This window comes from Podarcis cretensis (genome assembly GCF_951804945.1).
Source record: "Podarcis cretensis genome assembly, chromosome: 9".
In the NCBI taxonomy this organism is placed as follows: Eukaryota; Metazoa; Chordata; class Lepidosauria; order Squamata; family Lacertidae; genus Podarcis; species Podarcis cretensis.
The window spans coordinates 46,452,740-46,474,139 of record NC_137178.1 but is presented as its reverse complement, the minus strand read 5'-3'; the positions used below and the strand labels follow the sequence as shown (position 1 = coordinate 46,474,139).

Genomic DNA, 21,400 nt, shown 5'->3' with positions numbered 1-21,400 from the left:
CTTTTTAACCCCTAGGCAAACAGAGTGCTGCAGCTGCTCAAACCTCAATCTACTTTTTCTTCTGAAACTGCGATGAGAAAACACTTTCCTCATTTTGTTGACAAGCTAAAACAGATGGATAAATTGCCTGCACTATTTTTCCTGTAAGTAAGACAATGGATGTATATATGTCTGTCTTGTATAGGTAATTGACACATAACCAATGAAGTGGATAATTCAAATTTGGAATTGGGGCAGGGAACAACAATAAACAAAAACAACTATTGGTCAGGCAGCAATTATTTTAATCTTCATAATGAAAGTTCTTCCCTCTAAGATACAGACTATTATAAAGTCTCTTTAAAATGCTGTTTCAGCAGAAGCAGTTCTGTAACTGATATTTTTTTGGCGAGGATTATTTATAATCACTTTCCTTGTCTGCCTTTGCCAGTCACTGCATTTTGAATTCGTTAGCATAGGAAAGAGCGTATCTACAGTGAATGGAAATCCTCCTGAATGCGTTTATCACTTTTGGTTCTCTGGGTCCACTAATCAGCTCAACATTGGCCTTGCCTAGATGATGTAAATATGTAAATAGTCTTGCACTGAGTGTGGAGTGGGATAACACATGCCACACAATCACCGATTGGGCCTTCCACACAGAGGCTACACACGAATAAGATGTATACAGTGGTACCTTGGGTTACATACGCTTCAGGTTACATACGCTTCAGGTTACAGACTCCGCTAACCCAGAAATAGTGCTTCAGGTTAAGAACTTTGCTTCAGGGTGAGAACAGAAATCGTGCTGTGGCAGCGCGGCGGCAGCAGGAAGCCCCATTAGCTAAAGTGGTGCTTCAGGTTAAGAACAGTTTCAGGTTAAGTACGGACCTCCGGAACAAATTAAGTACTTAACCTGAAGTACCACTGTACACCATAAGCAGTGTCAGAGTTGGGGACGAGCAGCGTGCCCATACAAACAGTAGAGGATCAAACAGAATGCTTGTGGGCCCCTCTTGGGTGGGATAAAGACAGAAACCAAAGAAGTGTGCCTCTTCCCCCCAAAACCTGGTAAGCATGTTGTGCTAATGGCTTGGTTACCTTCACAGTTTCTACCCTTTCCCCGGGGCAGCCAGCACTGTAGGTGGTATCTTGTTGGCAGTATTGTCAGAGCTGTAGTGCTGCCACTTACTGGAATGATAAGGGTGGCAGTGAGGTCAGGGATAGGTGGGGGAACCTGCAAGAGTGCTGTGCCAGCTTGTGCACCAACACAGCTCTGACCTCGTGGCCTTCCTGCCTCATCCCGGGAAGCAACAGCAACTCCAGTGTTGAAAAGGGTGTGCAAGTCAAAGAGCCCACTGCAGCCCATTAGAGTAATTCAGAAGCTCCAAGACAACAATGCCCATTTACACCACAAAGAACTCATAACCCACTTACTTTCAGCAGCCAGAAACACCATAACCAGACACTGGAGAGACCTGTCAGGAGTGAGCACGGACCAATGGTACCAAATAGTATGGGAAACAGCCCTACTAGAAAAATTAACCAATAAACTGAAACTGACACGGGGACAAACAGCAGAAGACGCTTTTACCCTGGTATGGCTCCCCTTTATCACATACACAGCCCAACAAGACAACGACAATAATCCACCAACAGCATACAAATCAATATGGCTAACCTGATCCAAAACACCCACCCACCCCACTCACACACGAAAACAAAGATCACCATAGCCAATCACAAACAAACAACCATACTCTAGGCCAACTCCAGCCTCTCTCACCACCAAAGAAACACCAATGAACATCAGAGAACTTGCACGAGCAGCGCTGACACCAAACCCTGCATACATTAAGCAAAATAGAAACGCCACCCGACCCCACCCTCAACCCCACCCCACCCCCACCCATCTTCCCCCCCTCCACCCCTTATTTCCCCCTACTGTCTCAACAAATGGAATACGAGAGACATTACACATACTTCTGTAAAACAAGAAAATCTTTAATTAAAAAAGAAAAAAAGAAAAGAGTAATTCAGTAGCAAGTTCCCAAGCAGCATTCTCCCTCTGGGTTTTATGCACATGAAAATTTAGAACCTGTAGTTAATTCACTAAATGATAAAGGTGAGATTTTATTTTTGAATCTAGTAACAGCCCTAATTATTAATAGGTATTCATTTGCATTGCAAGTTCATAGGCATTACTTATTCACAGTAGACCTATGGAAGCTACAAGGTACTAAAGCTTACCTAAACATATTCTAGCCTATTGAGGCTTTTTGGGAGAAAATACAATATAAGACTCCAATCCTATTCCCACTTATGTGGGTAAATGCCCCATTCAACTTGGTGGGACTTATTTCACAATAGTCGTGTATATAATCTTATGGTAAGGGATCTAATTAGCAGCAAATAACCATAGTTGGAACACCTCCTTTTAAAGATTCAATATTAAAGAAGTGGAACGTTTGGCTCACAATGTCTGCGAATTCTTAAAAGAGAAGCAAAGTAAAAAGCCCATCCGAGCTTCTGGAAAAGAAGAATGGCTAACAAAAAAATGTAAAAAGAGAGAAAAATATTTAATGGCGCAAAATGAGTAAGTGCTATAAACCTTTTTTTTCTTTTTCCAAAATTTACTTTTATCGCATAAAAAGCTGTATTTGAATACATCACATCAAATAAGTATACTCATTTTAGATACAATTGTTATTTTTATAAAAACAAATTAAGACAGACGCCCATTTTCAAAAGGATTGTTAACCCCTTTTATTATCTTGCCTCCTTGAACTAAGTTTGATAATAATTTCGTAATTGTGGCAAGCAACATCCACCAATTTGCAGGTGGCATCTCTCTGCTTTTCAGCTGTGATCGATCACAGGTAAGCTTGTCCTTTCCATATCATTGAGCAAATATCTCTTTTTTAAAAGGCAGATAAGATACAGAAAGCATATAATAATTGAGTTTCTGTTCCCATATTTTCATATTTTCATAAGATTTCAATGTTTCATGTTGAAATAATAATTTCATGATTTCACCAACTGCCCTTTCCTGCATTCAACCCCCCCACCATGGCCAAAAAAAACACCACTGGGAGCACCCCCCTGCCCAATAGAGGCACTGGGTGATGCTGCTGAGTCCCTATGTGGATCAAGCAGTGAAGGATGGGGGGGGGGGGAAGGTCACCCAAGACGGCGCGGCTCCTGGCTAAATTAAGCAGATGAGGGGAAATTAAACTAAAAGGATGAGGGAAGAGACGAGGATGGGGCCCAACATACTCATTGTTCTGTCCCACGACGATTCTGGAAATGTTCCCCTCCCTGAAGCTCTAGAGCCAACCACATGGTTGCTGCTGGCTCTGCCTCCTATTTAAGCAACTGGCCCCGCCTCCTGCAGGGCTGATTGGCTAACCGAGGTTTGGCGGGAACCTCCAAGGACTAAGACAGGGAGGCGGGCCAGCCCAAGCAGCTGGTGGGTCCCACGTGGTCCAAGGTGCTGTGCTCAGTCCCACAAAGGGTGCCCACAAAGGAAGGTGTGAGCACTCATTAAAAGACCACAACATTGGACTGAAAGAGTATGCAGCTCCTTAGGAGATAACTACATGAAAAGTTAACAAGAGCAAATGTTTTTTTAAATCTAAAAAGAAAAAACATCTGAAAAAGGAGCAGACCAAGTATTTGAAACCATTTGTATGTACTGCACACATTGTGTTGGGTGTCTGGCAGAGCAATTTCAACCCCCTTTGCCCCAGGCTGGAGAAGAAGTGAAGTTAGATTAGCAAGAGGGATCCCGCCCACCAGCTGCCACCTGCAGAGTGATAGTAGCACCACTCTGGTACCACAGATCTCCCCTCCCATTCACCCAGTGTGCAGGTGCCCATGCAGCTGGTAGGATCCCTGCTGCTGGCAGCCAGCAGAAAGCTTCAAAACAGGATGTTCCAAGGACAGGGAGCGGCAGGGCAGCCTAGGATCCATTGGATCCTCAGCCAGCCCTACTGCAATCGCAGGATGATCTTGAATCCCATGTGCTTCTATGAGCAGAGTGTCAATGTCATTCCTCTAAGAAGAATATCACGCTGAGATGGTTGTTGAGTCACTGCCACTTACCAGGATGGTGAGGGGTCAGGCGGGAGTGAAATCAGGGCTTTGTTGAAGCACCAATAGAATTAGGCACCAGTAGAGTCAACCCTCACCAATGTAGCCCTGCAGTCCCAACATCAGTGCTGCGTCACCTCTCCACTTCCTGTTGCCTGAAATGTAAATGTGAACTAGTCTATTGGATTTCAAGTGACCTTTTTTTGCACAGCAGGGTAAGCCAGAGGAAGTCCTTTAGTTGTGAATGATGGACTGCAGCTTCCATCACCCCTGACTATCAGCCATGCTGGCTAGGGTTGAACAATATCTGGAGATCAGCACATAGATTACCCCTACTATAAGCCATAGTTAGTAGCTTGGCATGAATTAACAAGACATGAACCAGCAGTGTGCTAGTGCTTGCTGTCCAGTTACTGTCTGTTCATGTCTTCTCTAGTGTGAGTAGCAAGAAGCCTTGTTTAGCATCATGTCCAAACCTGAAATCATGGTTTCCTTCTGAAAAAACCCCAAAAACCAAAGGAACCGTGACTTACCGTGAAATGTGAAGAAGACTAGTGTCACATACAAATGAGTTCTACATTTGTCTGTGTGTCTTGTTCACTTTTGTACACACACATACACATATTAGGGTTGCCAGGTTCTGAAGAGAAAAGAAGAGGACGCATTTGCCAACTTCTACTTTTAAGTATGGATCGCTATGATGACTCTACCCATGAAAAAGAGGATGTATGCTGGAAAAAGAGTACATATGACAATGTCAGGGAAATGTTGAAAAATTGTTTGGTAATTTATCTGTACTTTTGTGCAGTGACACTAAAGTCCGTAACTATGGCAAACAATTAGTTTGGGAAGCTGAGCTTGATAGCCTAAGGAAGCAACTGGAGAAGATTTATGAAACTCCTTCCGACTGCACCTATGCAAATGAACATGCTGTTGATGAGGAGGTGAGCTTAAAGCCCTTTAATTTCCAGTATTAAAATAAAAATGACTTCGATCTTCATTAAAAATTAGACATGTAAAATCAAGTGCTATAACATAGACCAATATGTTCATATTTGTGTATGTCCAAAGTATATTTGAGATTATGAAATTCTCTCCAAATTAATGATTAGAAATGTAAAATTACATAGGCAAATGTTTTCTAACATGTATTCAGTTAAAGTCAATTTACACTTATGCAATCATGTAGAAATGACGAGCTGCTTTGAAACATCTACTGTTCTTACATATTAAGACTTTCCTTCCACTAGACTTTGACCAAGATATTTCATCGATTAAGATACTCGAGAAAGAAAATAGAACTGCAAGATTTGGCACTAAGAGGCATTGGGTATCATCATTCTGCTGTGGATGCCAAAGGGAAGCAAATGGTGGAGATGCTTTTCAGAAAGGGATTTCTGCAGGTTTACCAACTTTCAGTTTGTATATATGTAATCTATGTGTATACATGCCTTGTTAATACTGCCAATCACCTACTATCTCTGTATGCTTCAAAGTTATTTGTCATAGGTTTATTTAAACCTTTTCCTGATCATTAAAGTCAAATTAACTTGATTGTAAGCAGTGTCAGATTACTTAACAGGCAGAGTAGACACTAACCTATGGGCCCCATGCTATTTAGGGACCCTGTGACAATGGATCAAAATAGTATTGTGTAAAAAATGGGTTTATTAAAATGGTTGGTAAAATAAAAAAAAAGTATTAGGAGATAATTTGCGAGGGCCCCCTGAGATTTCAACTGCCCAGGGGCCTCCACAGGGCTTAATTCAGCACTGATTGTAAATCCATGGATGGCGTGTTGATCCTAATAGTCTTCCCTTGTTAAGCTAGCTACAATAGCCACCCTACTGAAGTGTAGGGGACTGGCAGAAAAAGGAATGAGTGACAGCTGAATGGGGAGGCAGGGGATTGACCAGCATAACTTACCTTTTCTCCTTCCCACCACTTAGGCCTCATTTAAAATTGTTGATTTCTTTAAAGGGATGACCAGCTTTATATTTAATAACTGGCCTGCTAATTTTGATGTTGTTCTGTACAAGTTATATACTTGGTTTTCATTTTTTCATGGTAATACTGACATTATCCGATGTTAAATTTTAGGCTGATGGATGGAGGTGGTCTGGTGGAAGGAAAGCACTTAATATTTTGGGTGCTTTGAAAAGAGATTCTGCCCTTCCTCCAGCCTCTCTGGTTTTATGGCCAACTTGTATGATCATGGCATAGAGTGCAGACGTGTCCTTGGTTAGTTCCCCTTAATATTGCCATGGGTCTTAGGGGGCCATGATAAATGAAAAACAAGTTGAGGTTTTTCCAAAATAACATTCTCGATACCCTAGATCACAGTGATGCTTTCTTGATCGCACTTGATTAGGAAAATATATACAAGGGACTAGAAACTGAATCTAACTAAATACTAGCAAGTCCTAGTAACTGGAGTTCAGATTCTGCCAGTATTTTTCAGTATTTTTTATTCATCTCTCCCACACCCACAAAAAAACCTTTTATGTAGCTCTGCATTGTGTTGCATGGATAAGCATTATTAGGGTATTAACATTGATAGTCAATGTTAACTATCATCTTTTAAAACAATTAAGGCAGCACTCTTACACCCAAATACCTGGGAACAAGTCTCATTAAGCTGAATGGGAGTTACTTACTTGCACTGCCACTGAATGTTGTTTCTTCTTTTAGGTGGTGACAGCCACAGGAACCTTGGCTTTGGGAATCAACATGCCATGTAAATCTGTTGTTTTTGTACAGAATTCTGTATATTTGGATGCTCTGCACTACAGGCAGGTAATGAGATTAATCTTTAGGACTAGTCAAAAGTCCATGGCTGTTTTTGGAGAGTGGGATGGGTTGGATAGCCCAGCATGAATCCACAACTAATGCATTATTATTGTATCAATGACCCACAAACAGAGACCAATATGGAAGGATGTTTAGTCTCAGTGCTACGTTTATGGAACTCAGCAATAAATAACACTGAATTGGCTCGGCTTATCTTTGGGCTCTGGCTGCACTTCTGGTTTCCTTATTCCCTGCCCCTACCCCTCTCAGTGGGTACTCGCCTCCACTGCCCGTGTCCCCATGTTGCAGTTCTGATCCAAATCAGGCCTCCCGTGTTGGCTTTTTGTTAAAAACAACACTACATCTAAGAGCAGACTGGCATGACTAAGGACACCTGTAATTTAATCTCAGGTGTACTGGGTATGGAGGACACTTAGGAAATTTAGACTTTAGGTCTTGCAGGTAAAGTGAATTAAGTTTGTTTCACTCCTGCCCCCACAGACACAGCACTGAAGGGAAATTGATGCCCACAAGTAAAGACCATAAAGCATTATCATTCAGCCCCTGGGATTTGCTAGGAATGACTTTGCCTCTTCTCTCCCCATCCCTCTATCTATCTATTTATTTGATAAAGAAAAAAAAGAGCATGTTTGTCCTTCAGTATGGATAGCTTCTCTGCTACAGTCTTAAATGCTTTGATTTCAAATTTTGCTTGATTATTTCCTTGGGTGGTTTCTGACTTTGATTGCTTTTTCATAGATGTCTGGACGTGCTGGGCGACGAGGTCAAGACTTTTTGGGTGATGTCTTTTTCTATGACATTCCTTTGCCTAAAATTCAGAAGCTCATTAAATCCAATGTACCTGAACTTCGAGGACAGTTTCCTTTGAGTATTTCTCTGATCCTGAGACTCCTGCTGTTGGCTTCAAAAGCAGATGATAAAGTAGATGCAAAAGCCAAGGTAATCCTTGGAAGCAATCCTTCTCTAATGAAGGATGCAATCCTATAGCCACCCAATGGGACTGAATACATTGGGTTTTACTTCTGATAGACAGAGGATTGCACTGGGAAACAATGTATGACTCCTTCCTAGCTTAATTTAACAAGGTGTTCCTAAATGTGTCTACTTGGAAATAACTCCCAGTGACTTCAGTAAGAGTAAATACCTAGGAAAGTGTTACGAATTGCAGCCTAAATTTATCAACTAATTTCCTGACAATGTTCTAACCAGTGCATTTTGTTACACATTTTCAAAACTCATTCTGCAAGTTAAAGAAAAACATTAAATGCTAATGCTCAAGGTTTTAGATTCAGGTAGGTAGCCATGTTGGTCTGACGCAATCGAAATATATAAATAAATAAATAAATTGTCCAGTGGCACCTTGGAGACCAACTGAGTTTGTTATTGGTATAAGCTTGTCACACTCCAGTTCATGGGCAATTGAAGTCCCGGCTAGGGACATTGGGACTGGGGGCAAGATGGCGGGGTGGGAGCAGGAACGGGAGTCCAGAAGCCAGGAGTCAGGAAGCCAAGAGTCCGAGGGTCAGAGAGCCGGGAGTCAAGAAGCCAAGGGTCCGTGGATCAAGAAGCAAGGAGTCACAAAGTCAGGGGTCCGAGAAGCAAGGAGTCAAGGAGCCAAACGCATCAGGGCAGGGAACGTGTTGCTGTGGCAAAGAGCCGAAGGGAAATGCTGACCTTATATCCCTTCCTGGCTCTTGCCACCAGGTGCTGTGAGTTACCAATCGGCCGCACCTTACCTCTTCAGAACAAACTTAGGAAGGCCCCAGTCCTGCAAAGTCCTATTGGTCCCAGGGCCTGGCTCCTGCACGCACATCTGACATAAGCTTTCATGTGCATGCACGCTTCTTCAGATACCTGAAGAAGTGTGCATGCACACAAAAGCTTATACCAAGAACAAACTTAGTTTGCTCAAGGTTTTTGTTTATTTTTCATGGTATGAAGATACATTTTTAGAAAACTATTTTTACAGTAGTAAACAACAAATACCTTGTCCCAATGTAATGTCATGCTATGTAATAAAGTTTTAGTTGATTACTCTAAAAGGTCGGGCCACATTTTCCCATGAGTGTTGGGTAGATGCCTGCCACAGTCTGAACAATTTACTGTATGCATTCAATAAACATTTGCTGCATGTTAGAAAAGGAATAGGGATTGTGGTTGCCCTTTACTGCTCTGGCCTGACACGTTAATTTCTCAGGCAATTCCTTTGACCATACTCTGGTATGCCAAGAATCAATGTTAAGCCCACTGCCAGTTTTCTAACATCTTACTCTCAAACCTTTCAACCAGCCAGCTGATGGAAATGTATTAATATATTTTCCCTTCCCAAAGGTCCTGTCGATACTGAAGCATTCACTTCTAGCCTTCAAACAACCAAGGGCCCTCAAGATGTTAAAGTTGTATTTTTTGTTTTCATTACAGTTTCTCGTGAAGGAGGTAAGTTTCCAAGTCTTCTTATTTAATCAAGTGGGTCTTGGCTTTGTTTTTGTAGAGCTGAAAAATGATTACTTCACCATCCTGAAGGTGATAAAACCATGTGGGTGTGTAATGCTTTATCAATGTTCAGATGTGTTGTATGTTCCCTTTCGGGGGAAAATGTAGTTTTGTTTCTGCCCATGACTGTGGTAGCAGAGTATTTATCCACCTCTCAGATACCACCAGGAGCTGACAGCCATTTTCTCCCCAATAATTTGCCTGAACTAACACAATGCAGTATCATTCCAAACTCTTTTGGGAATGAAAAAATGGTGGCTTCCAAGAGCTCAAGCATTGCTGTGCCTCCACCAACAATTATATTTTCCCTTGTTCAAAAATAGGAAAAAATGTCCCACATCAAAATGATTCAACCCTGCTCCTTGAAATATATGCCTGCCAAGTTTAATGGGTCAACCCCCCCTCCCACCAAAATTCCTGAAAAAAGTTAGAAGTTTTCATTTTGACCCAGATTTATAAACAGTAAGTTTAAAAGATTGGCGCTTAGTACTTAATACTAAGATTGGGACTTAGTACTCAGTACGAAGTATTCAAAACAGTGTGTGAATGTGCTCTGGAACAAATTGAGGCCCACCTCTTAAATTAATCTTCTATGACCACGGTATTATTTAAGGCATTTAGCTAGTCTGTTTTATTGTACAACATTTGGTCGCTTTATGGTTATCCTGCACAAACATGAGAGAATTTCTGTTTTCAGCTCCCAAGCTTACACCATGATTAAAATAAGAATGTATTTTGCAGTTTGTCTCATGAGTTAGGGTGGAAATCCATCTGAATACATATAGTGTTTTCTTTCTTTAGGGATATGTGGATCGGAAAGGCAATACTACAGGATTTGCTGGACTTGTGACTCATTTGCATTATCATGAACCTTCCAATATTGTACTAGTTTATTTTCTTGTGAAAGGCTTATTCCATAAGTTGTGTCAACGAAGCAAGAAAGGTATGTATGGGCACAGAGAAAGAGACCAATTGCTTCCTTCCCTGCTTTGCTTTTGAATGGGCAGAGTGATTTACTCCATTCTTACTCCTGTTTCGGAGACCACTTCTACTCCAGGTTGGGGGAGTGAGGAAGGCCTTGTCATGTCAGTGTTCATAAGTGTAACTAATAGATGAAGGGTGAAGAACCTTCAGCTCATGGATCAAACCACCAGAGATCCTAATTTGACCAGGAGGCTGTTTTCCCCCATCTCCCCCACACCTGTGAGCAGGTAAAGCCACAGCTGCAAATAAGCATTAAGAGTGCACTCCCGAAGGATTAATTTGCAATAATGTGGATTTCTGTACCAAACAGGACCAGATGCTTTCTCTCAGGATGTGATGGAAAAGCTAGTGCTAGTATTGGCACATCTTTTTGGAAGAAGGCGGATACCAGCTGCTGTTCTTAATTCTGGAAGGACATTTTACCAGTCAAAGGTAAGATCCAAAGCTTGTTTATTTGCCACTGAAAATGTGGGAAAGGACATTGGACACTTTTGTTCAGAAGGTACAAAGATGAGCGGATGATGCCAAAGATGGAGATAATGATGTGATTTAAAGAAACCCCAGTAACTACTGATCAAAGGTGAACAGAAGAATCCACATGCTGTTTAATTCTCTTTGGAAGCTTCTCTCCTCCCTTGCATTTTTATTGATTCCATATGGACAACTTATTGAATGATAAATTAAGTTTATACTATGGAAGTAAGGTATAAAGATACATGTAAGCACCTTTTGTATTGCACAGTACTCTAATTCTGTGACATAGATTGGATTATGAGATAAATTCTGCAGCAATACAGCCAAAGTCACTAGAGCCCTCTTGGTGATCTAGATATTGTATTCTGTGGTCCTTTTTTAAAAAAAACGTATTTTCTTATTAAAAGCTTTAAATGAGGCTTGACGATTATTATTTATCTCTCAAGCAACTATTCTGTTGTCTTTAGGTGTTTCTTGAGGATCTCCCTGAAGATTTTGCTGCTGCTTTGCATGAGTACAACTCCAAAATAAAAGAGAATTTTGGACAGTTTCTGCAGATAGTTTCCACCATGGCTGATATGCAGCAAGAATATAAACTTCCACTTTCAGAACTTGGTAAGCAGGCATTGTTTGTATTACATTGAAATACAAACTGTGCAGTTTTGAAGCCTATCAGTTAGGAATCAAAGGTCCACTGGTTGAGCAGCCTTGTGATCCCAGAGGAGTCCCTGGGAAGCTACATGGGCTTAGATATGCAACCTGTGGCGGGTTGCAGGAAGTACAGTTTGAAAGATGGCATGCTGGAGGTAGATTGGACAAAAGAAAGGTAGGAATGGAGGCATGGGTAGGCAGTGGGTTAATATGTGATTGCTTCAATTGCATATATTTTGGCTTAGATTCAGTAGGGACAAAAAAGAGCACAAGGATATATGGTCACATCTAATGAGACATCTGAGGACTTCAGTCAAGTATATATAAAGTATAAATATCTGTTTTTGATATTTATGTCCATTCCTCTATTATCCAATTATAATAGAGTTGTGCACCCATTGATAAATTCACATTTTTAATCATTTTGTTAGATTTTTCAAATAAAAAACCATCTGACTCACCGCTTGCATCTCACTTAATGAGCTGCGATGAAGGAAGGACAGCAGTTTCACCGTTTGTGTGCCTGTCAGGAAATACAGAATTTGATTTGATGCACGAAGGCTCTGTCAACAATGTAAGTGGGAAAGACTATAAAGTATAAAACTGGAGGTTTGATGAAAGATGTCAAAAGCATATACTACTACTACTACTAAATTCATTATTTACATACCACCCATCTGGCTGGGTTTCCCCAGCCACTCTGGGCGGCTTACAGCGCATATAAAAAAAATGATGGGAGGGCGTTTCAGAGGGTGGGCACCACGACCAAGAAGGCCCTAAGCCTGGTTCCCTGTAACCTCACTTCTCGCAATGAGGGAACCGCCAGAAGGCCCTTGGTGCTGGATCTCAATGTCCGGGCTGAGTGATGGGGGTGGAGACGTTCCTTCAGGTATACTGGGCCGAGGCCATATAGGGCTTTAAAGGTCAGCACCAAAACTTTGAATTGTGCTCAGAAACTTACTGGGAGCCAATGTAGGTCTTTCAGGACCGGTGTTATATGGTCTCCGTGGCCATTCCCCGCCATCAGTCTAGCTGCCGCATTCTAGATTAGTTCACCTTCAAAAGTAGCCCCGTGTAGAGTGCATTGCAGTAGTCCAAGTGGGAGATAACCAGATCATGCAACACTCTGGCGAGACAGTCTGTGGAAGGTAGGGTCTCAGCTGGCATACCAGATGGAGTTGGTAGACAGGAGAGGGCACTTTGGAGCCAGACAGTCAATAGTCCTGGTTAACTCTGCCTTCCAGCAGGCCACCAGGGAATCAGCTGAGAGGCCATCAACATGGGACAAATCATCCCCTACCACTCTCTGGAAACCATTAAGTGGCAGGGACAGACCATCTGAATCAGTCCCACCTCCCTGTGGAGGTGAAGGGTCACAGAGAAGTCTAGTTGTGATCTTTTGTTTTACTTTTACTTAATGTCAGATCATTGATGTCCATTGAGGTCAACACCTGATCTAAGCCATGTCTGGGTTGGGCCAAACTTATTCAGGGCCAGTCCCATGGAGGCCATGCTTTCCATGAGGTCTTGAGCAGCCCCTAGTAAGGTTGTGTTGGCATGGATGTTAACATCTACCATGACCTGAAGCAGCTCAAACAAGGAATCCTTGGTGCAGCGGGGAGGTTAGTACACTCAAAGGAATCCTGTACTTCCCCTATTGCCCAGCTTCCAGAACATACACTCAGAAAACTGGGTCTTCCCAATTAGGACACCTGGCACAAGCTAATGACTTCCTAAAGATCACTGCAACACCCCCCCCCCATATGACATGGGTTGCTGTGTGAAATGTGGCAGCAAGCAGCAGCAAGAACAGGAACATCGGCCACGTTCAACCAAGTCTCTGTTACACATGCCAGGTCAATTCCATCGTCCACAATCAAGTCATGAATGGCAGCGGTCTTGTGAATCATTGACCTGGCATTACACAGCAGCACCAAAATGGAAATGCTGTATGAAAATAAGTTCATGGACGGTAGATTATTTTGTGCTTGTGTGCCCCCTGTTTTCTAAAGGCACAAAATGACTTCATATACAATTCCCAGAGTTGCCCAAGAACAGGAAATTGATTGTTAAACCACCACAGGAATTGTAGGTCTATGTGAGGAATAGGGGTCTCCTAACAACTTTCAGCTCTCCTAACAATCTACAGTTCTCAGGATTCTTTTGACCCACAATGGCCGTTAATGTGGTCTCATAGTGCTTTAAGTGCATACTGCGGATGCGGCCTTAAATGCAACCATTCTCCCCTTAAGCCTATGAAACTTGTTCTTGGGATCTCATCCAGGTTCAGGGCAGCTTTATTACTATATGGCAAAGGGGTTAGTCAGTAACTGAGTAGTCTGAAAAAGGAATGTTGCTCTACTGTTTCTGCAGGTCATACTGCGCACAATAGGCATTAATGATGCAAACATTCCAGTCCTCTATTCAAAGATATGTGATAATCAGGGAAGAATGATGCCACTTAATGCATATGTGCTCGACTTCTATAAACATGGATCTCTGACAGCAATGGAACAGGATAACAGGTGCGTGCTTTCTTTCTTTCTTTCATTATATATTAATTATATTTCTATACCACACTTCATCTGAGGGTGGTTTAACATATAAAAACACAAAAATGCATAACATAGTAACAAACAAGAACAGTACCCATGCCCCAAGTTTAAAAGGTCATAGATGGTTCAATTAGCCAAAAGCCTATGAGAAGAGGAATGTTTTTCCTGGTGCTTAAAGATATGTAACTAAAACGAACCTTCCTGGGGAGAGCATTCCACAAGTGGGGAGCCACCACAGAAAAGACCCCTTCTCGTGTGGCTGTCCCACAAACCTCTCAGGGTGAAATGTTTTGAGAAACGGCAAGAGGTGTCACGGTACAGTAGCTATTTATAAAATTAAGCATGGCATGGAGAAAGTGAACACAGAAAAGTTTCTCTCCCTTTCTCATAACATTAGAATTCGTGGACATCCAACAAAGCTGAATGTGGTAAGGTTCAGGACAGATAAAATACTTCTTCACACACTGCATAGCTAAATTGTAGAACTCACACGCACAGGAGGAAGTGATCGCCACCAACTTGGATGGCTTTAAAAGAGAATCAGGCTAATTCTTGGAGAGCAAGGCTATCAAGAACAAGAAAAGTACATGAAATATATAACTCTGCTAACCTACTTTTCCTTCCAATTTTAGGATACATGAAGGAGAAGCCTATGCTTTGTTGAGAGACTTTGGCCTTGTTCTTCGAGTCATCAGGTATGCCAACGGATTTCAACCAGTGTGCCTAGACACCCTGGGGTGCCTTGAATGATAGTCAGAGGTGCCGCGGACAACACCGGCCTCTGTCCCTCTTTCTTTCCCTATCTCCTCTGATGCCTTCTCGCGTCTCTGCCTCCCAAAGGCTTGCAGAGCTGCTACAGCCCTGGCTACAAGTGCTGCAAGTGAATGGTGCCTCGGGGGCTGGCCAGGGGGTGCTTTCCAGGCCCCTATGGGCAATTGGAGGAGGCACCTCTCTTTGGGGGCAGGGGAGGCAGCAGCTGCTGCTTCCCAGAGGACTCCCAAGGAGAGGGGAAGAGGCTAAGGGAACACTCCACAAGCGAGAATATTTGAAAAGGGGTGAGGGGCTTCCAGCTCTGCAGGTAAGGGGTGATATAACTGGGCTCCTGAGCCCCACAAGGGTGCCACAGAAAGAATGTAGTTGGTCAACGGAGCCGTGGACCCCAAAAGGTTGAAAACCTCTGAGGTATGCAATGAAGTATTGCTTGTTTACTCTTGTTATTTAGAACAATTTAACAGAGGTCAGTAGACTGATGCCTATCATACCTGGGTTGGCACCAGAAGAGGGGGCAGGGGCCAAAACAAGGCACTTGCCCTTCCCTCCCCCCCCCCCCCCTTGCTGGACTGCTGACATTAACATATACAGTGGTACCTCAGGTTACATACGCTTCAGGTTACAGACTCTGCTAACCCAGAAGTAGTACCTTGGGTTAAGAACTTTGCTTCAGGATGAGAACAGAAACCGTGCTCTGGTGGTGCGGCAGCAGCAGCAGGAGGCCCCATTATCTAAAGTGGTGCTTCAGGTTAAGAATAGTTTCAGGTTAAGAACGGACCTCTGGAACGAATTATGTACTTAACCTGAGGTACCACTGTACTGTTATATATCTTTCTGAGATCTTAACACATGAGGTACAACTTGCCTGACAAAAATATACTTTGCTCTTTCTGTGCCCCCTTCCCCAAATTTACCCGCATGATGCCTCCACTGTTACCATGTGTGTAGAGATTAGTCTGGGTGACTCAAACATATCATAGTCCAACCAGTTTTCACATGCTAAATGAACACCAGTGGGTGTCGTCACCTCCATTTCCATCTTTACATCCAAGGTGTGAATGTTGTTCAGGGGGGATTTGCTAGCCGTGATGAATCCAAATGATAAAAACTTTCAATATTTGACCTGGGTGGCTTTCCAGCCACTCCTCTTCTCTATCATCCTTAACATGGTTTGAACACTTTGAACATAGTTTGAACATCAAGAGTGAGATCTCTGAGGCAACTAAAACAAAAGTATTTTTTGTTTTAGATAGATGCTTAATTCAGGTAAACCATAAAGAAACACAAGACTGGTCCAATCATGTAGCAGGACCAAGAAGCACCATGGGGGGAATCAAGGAAGGCCAGAACTGATAGCTGAATGGTGCATGAATACTTTTCAAAATATTGCGCATAGCAGGGGGGTGGATGGTTTCGTGTGGTCTCTACTTCAGGCACAAAAATGTTACAAAATACAACAAAGCAGCTTTCAGGGTTGAAGGTGTATAACACCCCCTCCTCCTCACAAAAACATTTAATTTACTTCTGCTTCTCTTTTCCAGTGTCTCTTTGCGTGAACTTTGCGACAAAGAGGATGATAACGTCGTGTGCGCCTTTGAACAATTAAGTCAGAACTACTGGTCGAAACTGGATGTGGTGTAACTGGAATAATGCCTGCACCAAAAATATGGTGCTTTGTAAGAAGGGACAGTTGTATCAAGTAGACACCAGTGATTGGTTGAATGGATATGTAGGATCTGTTTGATTAGGGGTGCTGCCTTAATGCGAATATTTAATTTTAAAGATTTTAGAAGGATCTGGTATGCAAGAGGGAGCAGCAACGAAATGTGGCTGCGGGGAGTACCCCTGTTCAGGGTCCCAGCCAGCCATGCCTTCTTCATGGGCACTGCACACCTTTCTCCCTTGTCTTCTGTCTCTCCCTCACACCCCTCTTCAATTATCTTCTGTGGTCTACAGCCACTTAGCAAGTTCAGTCTTCATTAGGGTGTTTTGTCCCACCCCCTGCCTTTCAGTTTGCCCATAATATGTAGGACAATTTTAGAGTTTTTGTTAGAGTACTCAATTAGTATAAAGTGAAGGGGGACAGCATTTTTATTTAACAGAAGGCACCAGACAGCTGATACTGCAGACAGGGCTATCTTCTGACCCCTCTTAAAAGTTCTAACTCCCCAGTAGAGTTTTTCTCTTTGTTCTATGCTTCCTCAGAGGAAGTAAAATGCTTTTTTTTGGGGAGTGGGGAGCTTCTCCATCTGTTCTACAAATGCTTTTCTACTATGTATGTTCAAACAGCTGGGGAAAATTGTCAAATAAGTCAGCATGCCTATTTGTTTAAATGACAACACAGGGAGGGGTAATTGAAGACACACCTCTTTACCATGGCTTTTAACAGCTGATATATGGACACATTATATGTTTTTAACTTTGTGTTGTAATTATTGTAACCTACTCTGGCACCTTATAGTGAAAGGAAGGAAGATAGCTAGCTAGCTAAATAAATAAATAAAGCTTGTTTTAGTTATTGGGGTTTTGTTTTTGCCTGTTTGTATAGAGTTAGGGATTTTAAATCCTAACAAATAAGTAAACAAACAACAAAGTAAACTCCCTTTGTTGAGTTTCCCCAACCCTCCTGGTCTGGAATTCAGGAAGGATATGGAAAACTCCCCAAATTATACAATGTGTGGTACAATTCTGGGAGATATAAGCAGGACCATGGCTTTGTTGAAGCATGAATTTATGGAGCTTATTAAGAATAAATATTGCCAATATATAGTGAACTGATGAAAAAAGATTTTGCTGCCCTAATATTAACAAGTCTGGTTTATATTTGTGTGCGTGAGAAGCAAAACAAGAATTGTCTAGCAATGACACATTGCGATTCTTAGGCTGTAATCTTTTGCACATATCCTTTGCACATATCCTCACTGATCACCTCATTGAATAAACAGGTATAGGTTTGTCCTGCCATGCTGTTGTTGATAATGTAATGAGTTTGGAGTTAGTCTAAATGGGTGTTGGGGGCTCTCTTTTCCAATCATGTGATTCTGAACGCTGTGAGATTGATTATTGCAGAAAAGGGGACTGTCAGACCAACTTGCTTGCTAAGTCAATAGCCTCGCCTGCTCTGTTAAGTATCTGCTTTGTACTATCAATTCTTTATTGATTAAAAAATTTGCATGTCTATACAAACATTATGTACTATCCCTTAAACATTATGTACTATCCCTTAACAGGTAAAAAAGAAAAGAAAAGAAAATTATATAAAATAGAAAATTTATAAAGAAAAAATGTTAAAGAAGTAACCAAGATAAGAAACAAAGAAATCAAATTAAAAAAAAGAGAGAGAAAGTTATTTACATAGTAAAAGTATTCATCAGCACAATCCTTCCCATCCTTCTCATTATACTGTTTGATATAATATTCTTTTTTACACAGGTTTACATTGTATAATATTATTTCTTTCTGCTTTATATACATTCATTTGATCTTTTTCTTAACAAATATCACTCAGTTTCTGCTAATATGGAGTTATTTGTACAATCAAGTTTTACATAATTCTTAAATATTATCCATTCTCTAGTTTTTTTGTTTCGATATTCCTCTACCTGATCAGTTTTGCTAACTGTAGTATTCTAACATGAGTATCTGCCAATCTGTAATCTCTGGGAGTGTTTCATTCTTCGAGTTCCTTGCTATAAGGGTTCTAGCTACTGTTATAACATACATAAAAAATGTTCTTATATCTTTTTTAATTTCTGGTGGTAGTATACAAAGTAGCAAAATCTCTGGGGTTTTTTTTTTTAAAGGTGATTTTAAACAGTTTCTTAAACTCGTTATAAATATCATTCCAGTATTTGCCAATGGCTACACATGTCCCCAAGGGGACGCGTGTGGCGCTATGGCTTAAACCACAGAGCCTAGGACTTGCCGATCATAAGGTCGGCGGTTCGAATCCCCGCGACGGGGTGAGCTCCTGTTGCTCGGTCCCTGCTCCTGCCAACCTAGCAGTTCAAAAGCACGTCAAAGTGCAAGTAGATAAATAGGTACCACTCCAGTGGGAAGGTAAACGGCGTTTCCGTGCACTGCTCTGGTTTGCCAGAAGTGGCTTTGTCATGCTGGCCACATGACCCGGAAGCTGTACGCCGGCTCCCTTGGCCAATAAAGCAAGATGAATGCCGCAACCCCAGAGTCAGTCACGACTGGAGCTAATGGTCAGGGGTCCCTTTACTTTTACCTTTACACATGTCCCCCACATATGATAGTATGACCCCTCCTCTTTTTTGCATCTCCAAGAGGTTGATGTTTTCCCTTTATATATTTTAGCAAGCTTTGGGAGTAAGATGCCATCTCTATACCATTTTCATGGTGTTTTCCCTGAGATTATAGGATGCTGTGAATTTAATGTCTGTTGTCCATAATCTCTCCCATTCTTCCATAAGTATCTGCTTTGTAATGTAAATTAGGGCAATGGGGTGCACAGAAACAAATGGCCGTAGAGTGTAGACCCTCCTGGAAGGTAAGCAGGAGAGGAAGTTTGTGTCTGAAAGAGAACAAAGGACAGTCCGTCTTGGGATCGGGGCAAAAATAAACAAATGCCTGACTTGCTCCCTATACTTGATCCCTAAAAAATGAATGTGAGAGAGCAGGATTTGTGGGAGTATTAATGCTTGAGCCTTGAGTAACTTTCATTCCAACGAAACCAAACCCAAGTTATATGCTGCAATCCCTGAGATTTTTCATGGCTTCAAGACTGGGACGTACTTAATAGTATGAAACACATTTGGATGGAAAGGAATCACATGGATTTTATTAGAGTCTACTTTGAAGTAAGTTTGTAAAATGCAATATATTAATAGCGAAGTATTCATTCTTTAAACAATCTGGTAAGTGAAAATCTATATTGGTTCAAAACAAATTTAGAAAAGAATAGGCATTGAACTGATCACACTGGGAAGTGTATTAGTACACAGAGAAATAATGAGGACAGCTTAAATCTCTTATTATTGAAAGCATTTCCATCCCTAAACTTTTTCATTTTTAACATAGTTTTCTTCCTTTTAATAATCTTCAGCATCACCTGCACAGATGGCAAGTAAAGCACTCTCATAATGTCCGGAGGAAAAATGCTGCAAGATAAATAAATATTCATTAAATATTACACATTTTTTTAAAAAATCAGCAACAGCAACTCTGTTGCTTTCTGCAAGAACTTAATCACTTTTTAAAGGGCAGAGCTGCTGATAGGAGTTTCTGAACTTGGCATATGTAAGGCAGATATAACCAAGAGGAGTTTGAGGATAGTCTTCATACACTTGCAGGACAGAGAAGCAAAAGACAGAGGTGATCTTCAGTTGCTGCTGTGCCTGTTCTTTCTCAGTGATACTCCTGTTTGGCCTAGCAGTGTCTCATGCAGGTTGAGGAAGTGCAGTAGCAACATGGGAGGGTGTTTCCAGACTGGTTATTTTGGGTTTGGATTCAATCTCATACCAGCAAATTCATGCTGTGCAATTGTAGTTCATTGGCAGGTCTTATGCAACAAATCTGCTTCCTCAAAAGACTGGACTTTTGTGATACGGAAATTGATGAGAAAATACTCCAGAAATTGGGGGACAACACTTTCTTAGACATAACCTCCCAACAAACAAGTCAGACTAAGAGCTCATCAAATAGCCAACGTCTAATATCTGCAAACAAACGTAATAAACAGGTCACCTGGAAGTGCCTTGAGTGGGCATGATTCCATCTTGCAACCAGTCTTACGGTATTTCATCCCTGCCTCCTGCCTCCATTGTTTTGGCTTGGCCATCCAGAAGGACAGACCAACCATTGTTGTTATTTGCGGTTGGTTTATATTTGGGCCTTAGAATGAAGGCCAGCTTGTGAATTCGCCTCCTCCACCTAATACAACAAACACCACCATCTGAAGGTAGACCCACAAAAAAACCCCACAGTCTACGGTGTGTCACAACATTCTTAGCCCGTCCTGGTAAGTTGTATTTGCTCTGTTTGTCTGAAAAGTGGCATGGGTACATGAATAAACACTATGCATAATTGGAACTTCATCGTTTTTGCCAGGGATCATTATCATTTAACTACTACTTGTCTCTGTCATAGTTTCTGTGCCAAAAAGCTTTGCTATGCATATGGTTCATATTTGCAATTCAGTGGGTTTTTTGGGGACTGATTGCAAAGTTTGGGGCCATAGTCTCTGATATACCATATTTTTCGCTCTATAACACGCACCTGACCATAACACGCACATCGTTTTTAGAGGAGGAAAACAAGGGAAAAAACATTCTGAATGAAACAGTGGATGTATCATTTTTGTGCTTCATGCTGTGGCCACAGACATGTGATCCGATGGTGAATTTGGGGTGACCCAATGCAAAAATCCTGAGAATCCCTGTGGATCCATGCTTTGTAACCACGTTTTTGCACCATTGCAGCCCCAGGCAACAGTGGGTGCGTGATTTGGGGGGGGGCAGGCTGTAGCCATGGACATGCTATGTGCTCTGATGGTGAATTTGGGCTGACCCAATGCAAAGATCCTGAGGATCCATGTGGATCCATGTTTTGTAACCATGTTTTTGCAC

General features: G+C 41.8%; 2 protein-coding genes across 5 annotated transcripts in view; one reads left to right on the top strand and one right to left on the bottom strand.

Annotated features, from left to right (window-relative positions):
• Positions 1-18,016, top strand: part of LOC307224496 (putative ATP-dependent RNA helicase DDX60) — a 49,877-nt gene extending 31,861 nt beyond the window's left edge. For all 4 annotated transcript variants that reach the window (XM_079991332.1, XM_079991331.1, XM_079991334.1 and 1 more), the window contains exons 25-38: positions 16-143; positions 2,423-2,575; positions 4,880-5,015; positions 5,322-5,474; positions 6,763-6,867; positions 7,621-7,821; positions 9,214-9,318; positions 10,177-10,318; positions 10,670-10,791; positions 11,301-11,448; positions 11,916-12,058; positions 13,858-14,009; positions 14,672-14,734; positions 16,352-18,016. In XM_079991332.1, coding sequence (XP_079847458.1) covers positions 16-143; positions 2,423-2,575; positions 4,880-5,015; positions 5,322-5,474; positions 6,763-6,867; positions 7,621-7,821; positions 9,214-9,318; positions 10,177-10,318; positions 10,670-10,791; positions 11,301-11,448; positions 11,916-12,058; positions 13,858-14,009; positions 14,672-14,734; positions 16,352-16,451 — 1,851 coding nt within the window. In that variant the 3' untranslated portion in view covers positions 16,452-18,016. The remainder of the gene's footprint in view (positions 1-15; positions 144-2,422; positions 2,576-4,879; positions 5,016-5,321; positions 5,475-6,762; positions 6,868-7,620; positions 7,822-9,213; positions 9,319-10,176; positions 10,319-10,669; positions 10,792-11,300; positions 11,449-11,915; positions 12,059-13,857; positions 14,010-14,671; positions 14,735-16,351) is intronic.
• A 1,576-nt stretch (positions 18,017-19,592) lies between these two features.
• The window catches only part of ANXA10 (annexin A10), a 33,162-nt gene continuing 31,354 nt past the window's right edge, over positions 19,593-21,400 (bottom strand). Inside the window, exon 12 of the mRNA XM_079991440.1 lies at positions 19,593-19,933. Within this exon, the coding sequence (XP_079847566.1) occupies positions 19,865-19,933 (69 nt within the window). The 3' untranslated portion in view covers positions 19,593-19,864. The remainder of the gene's footprint in view (positions 19,934-21,400) is intronic.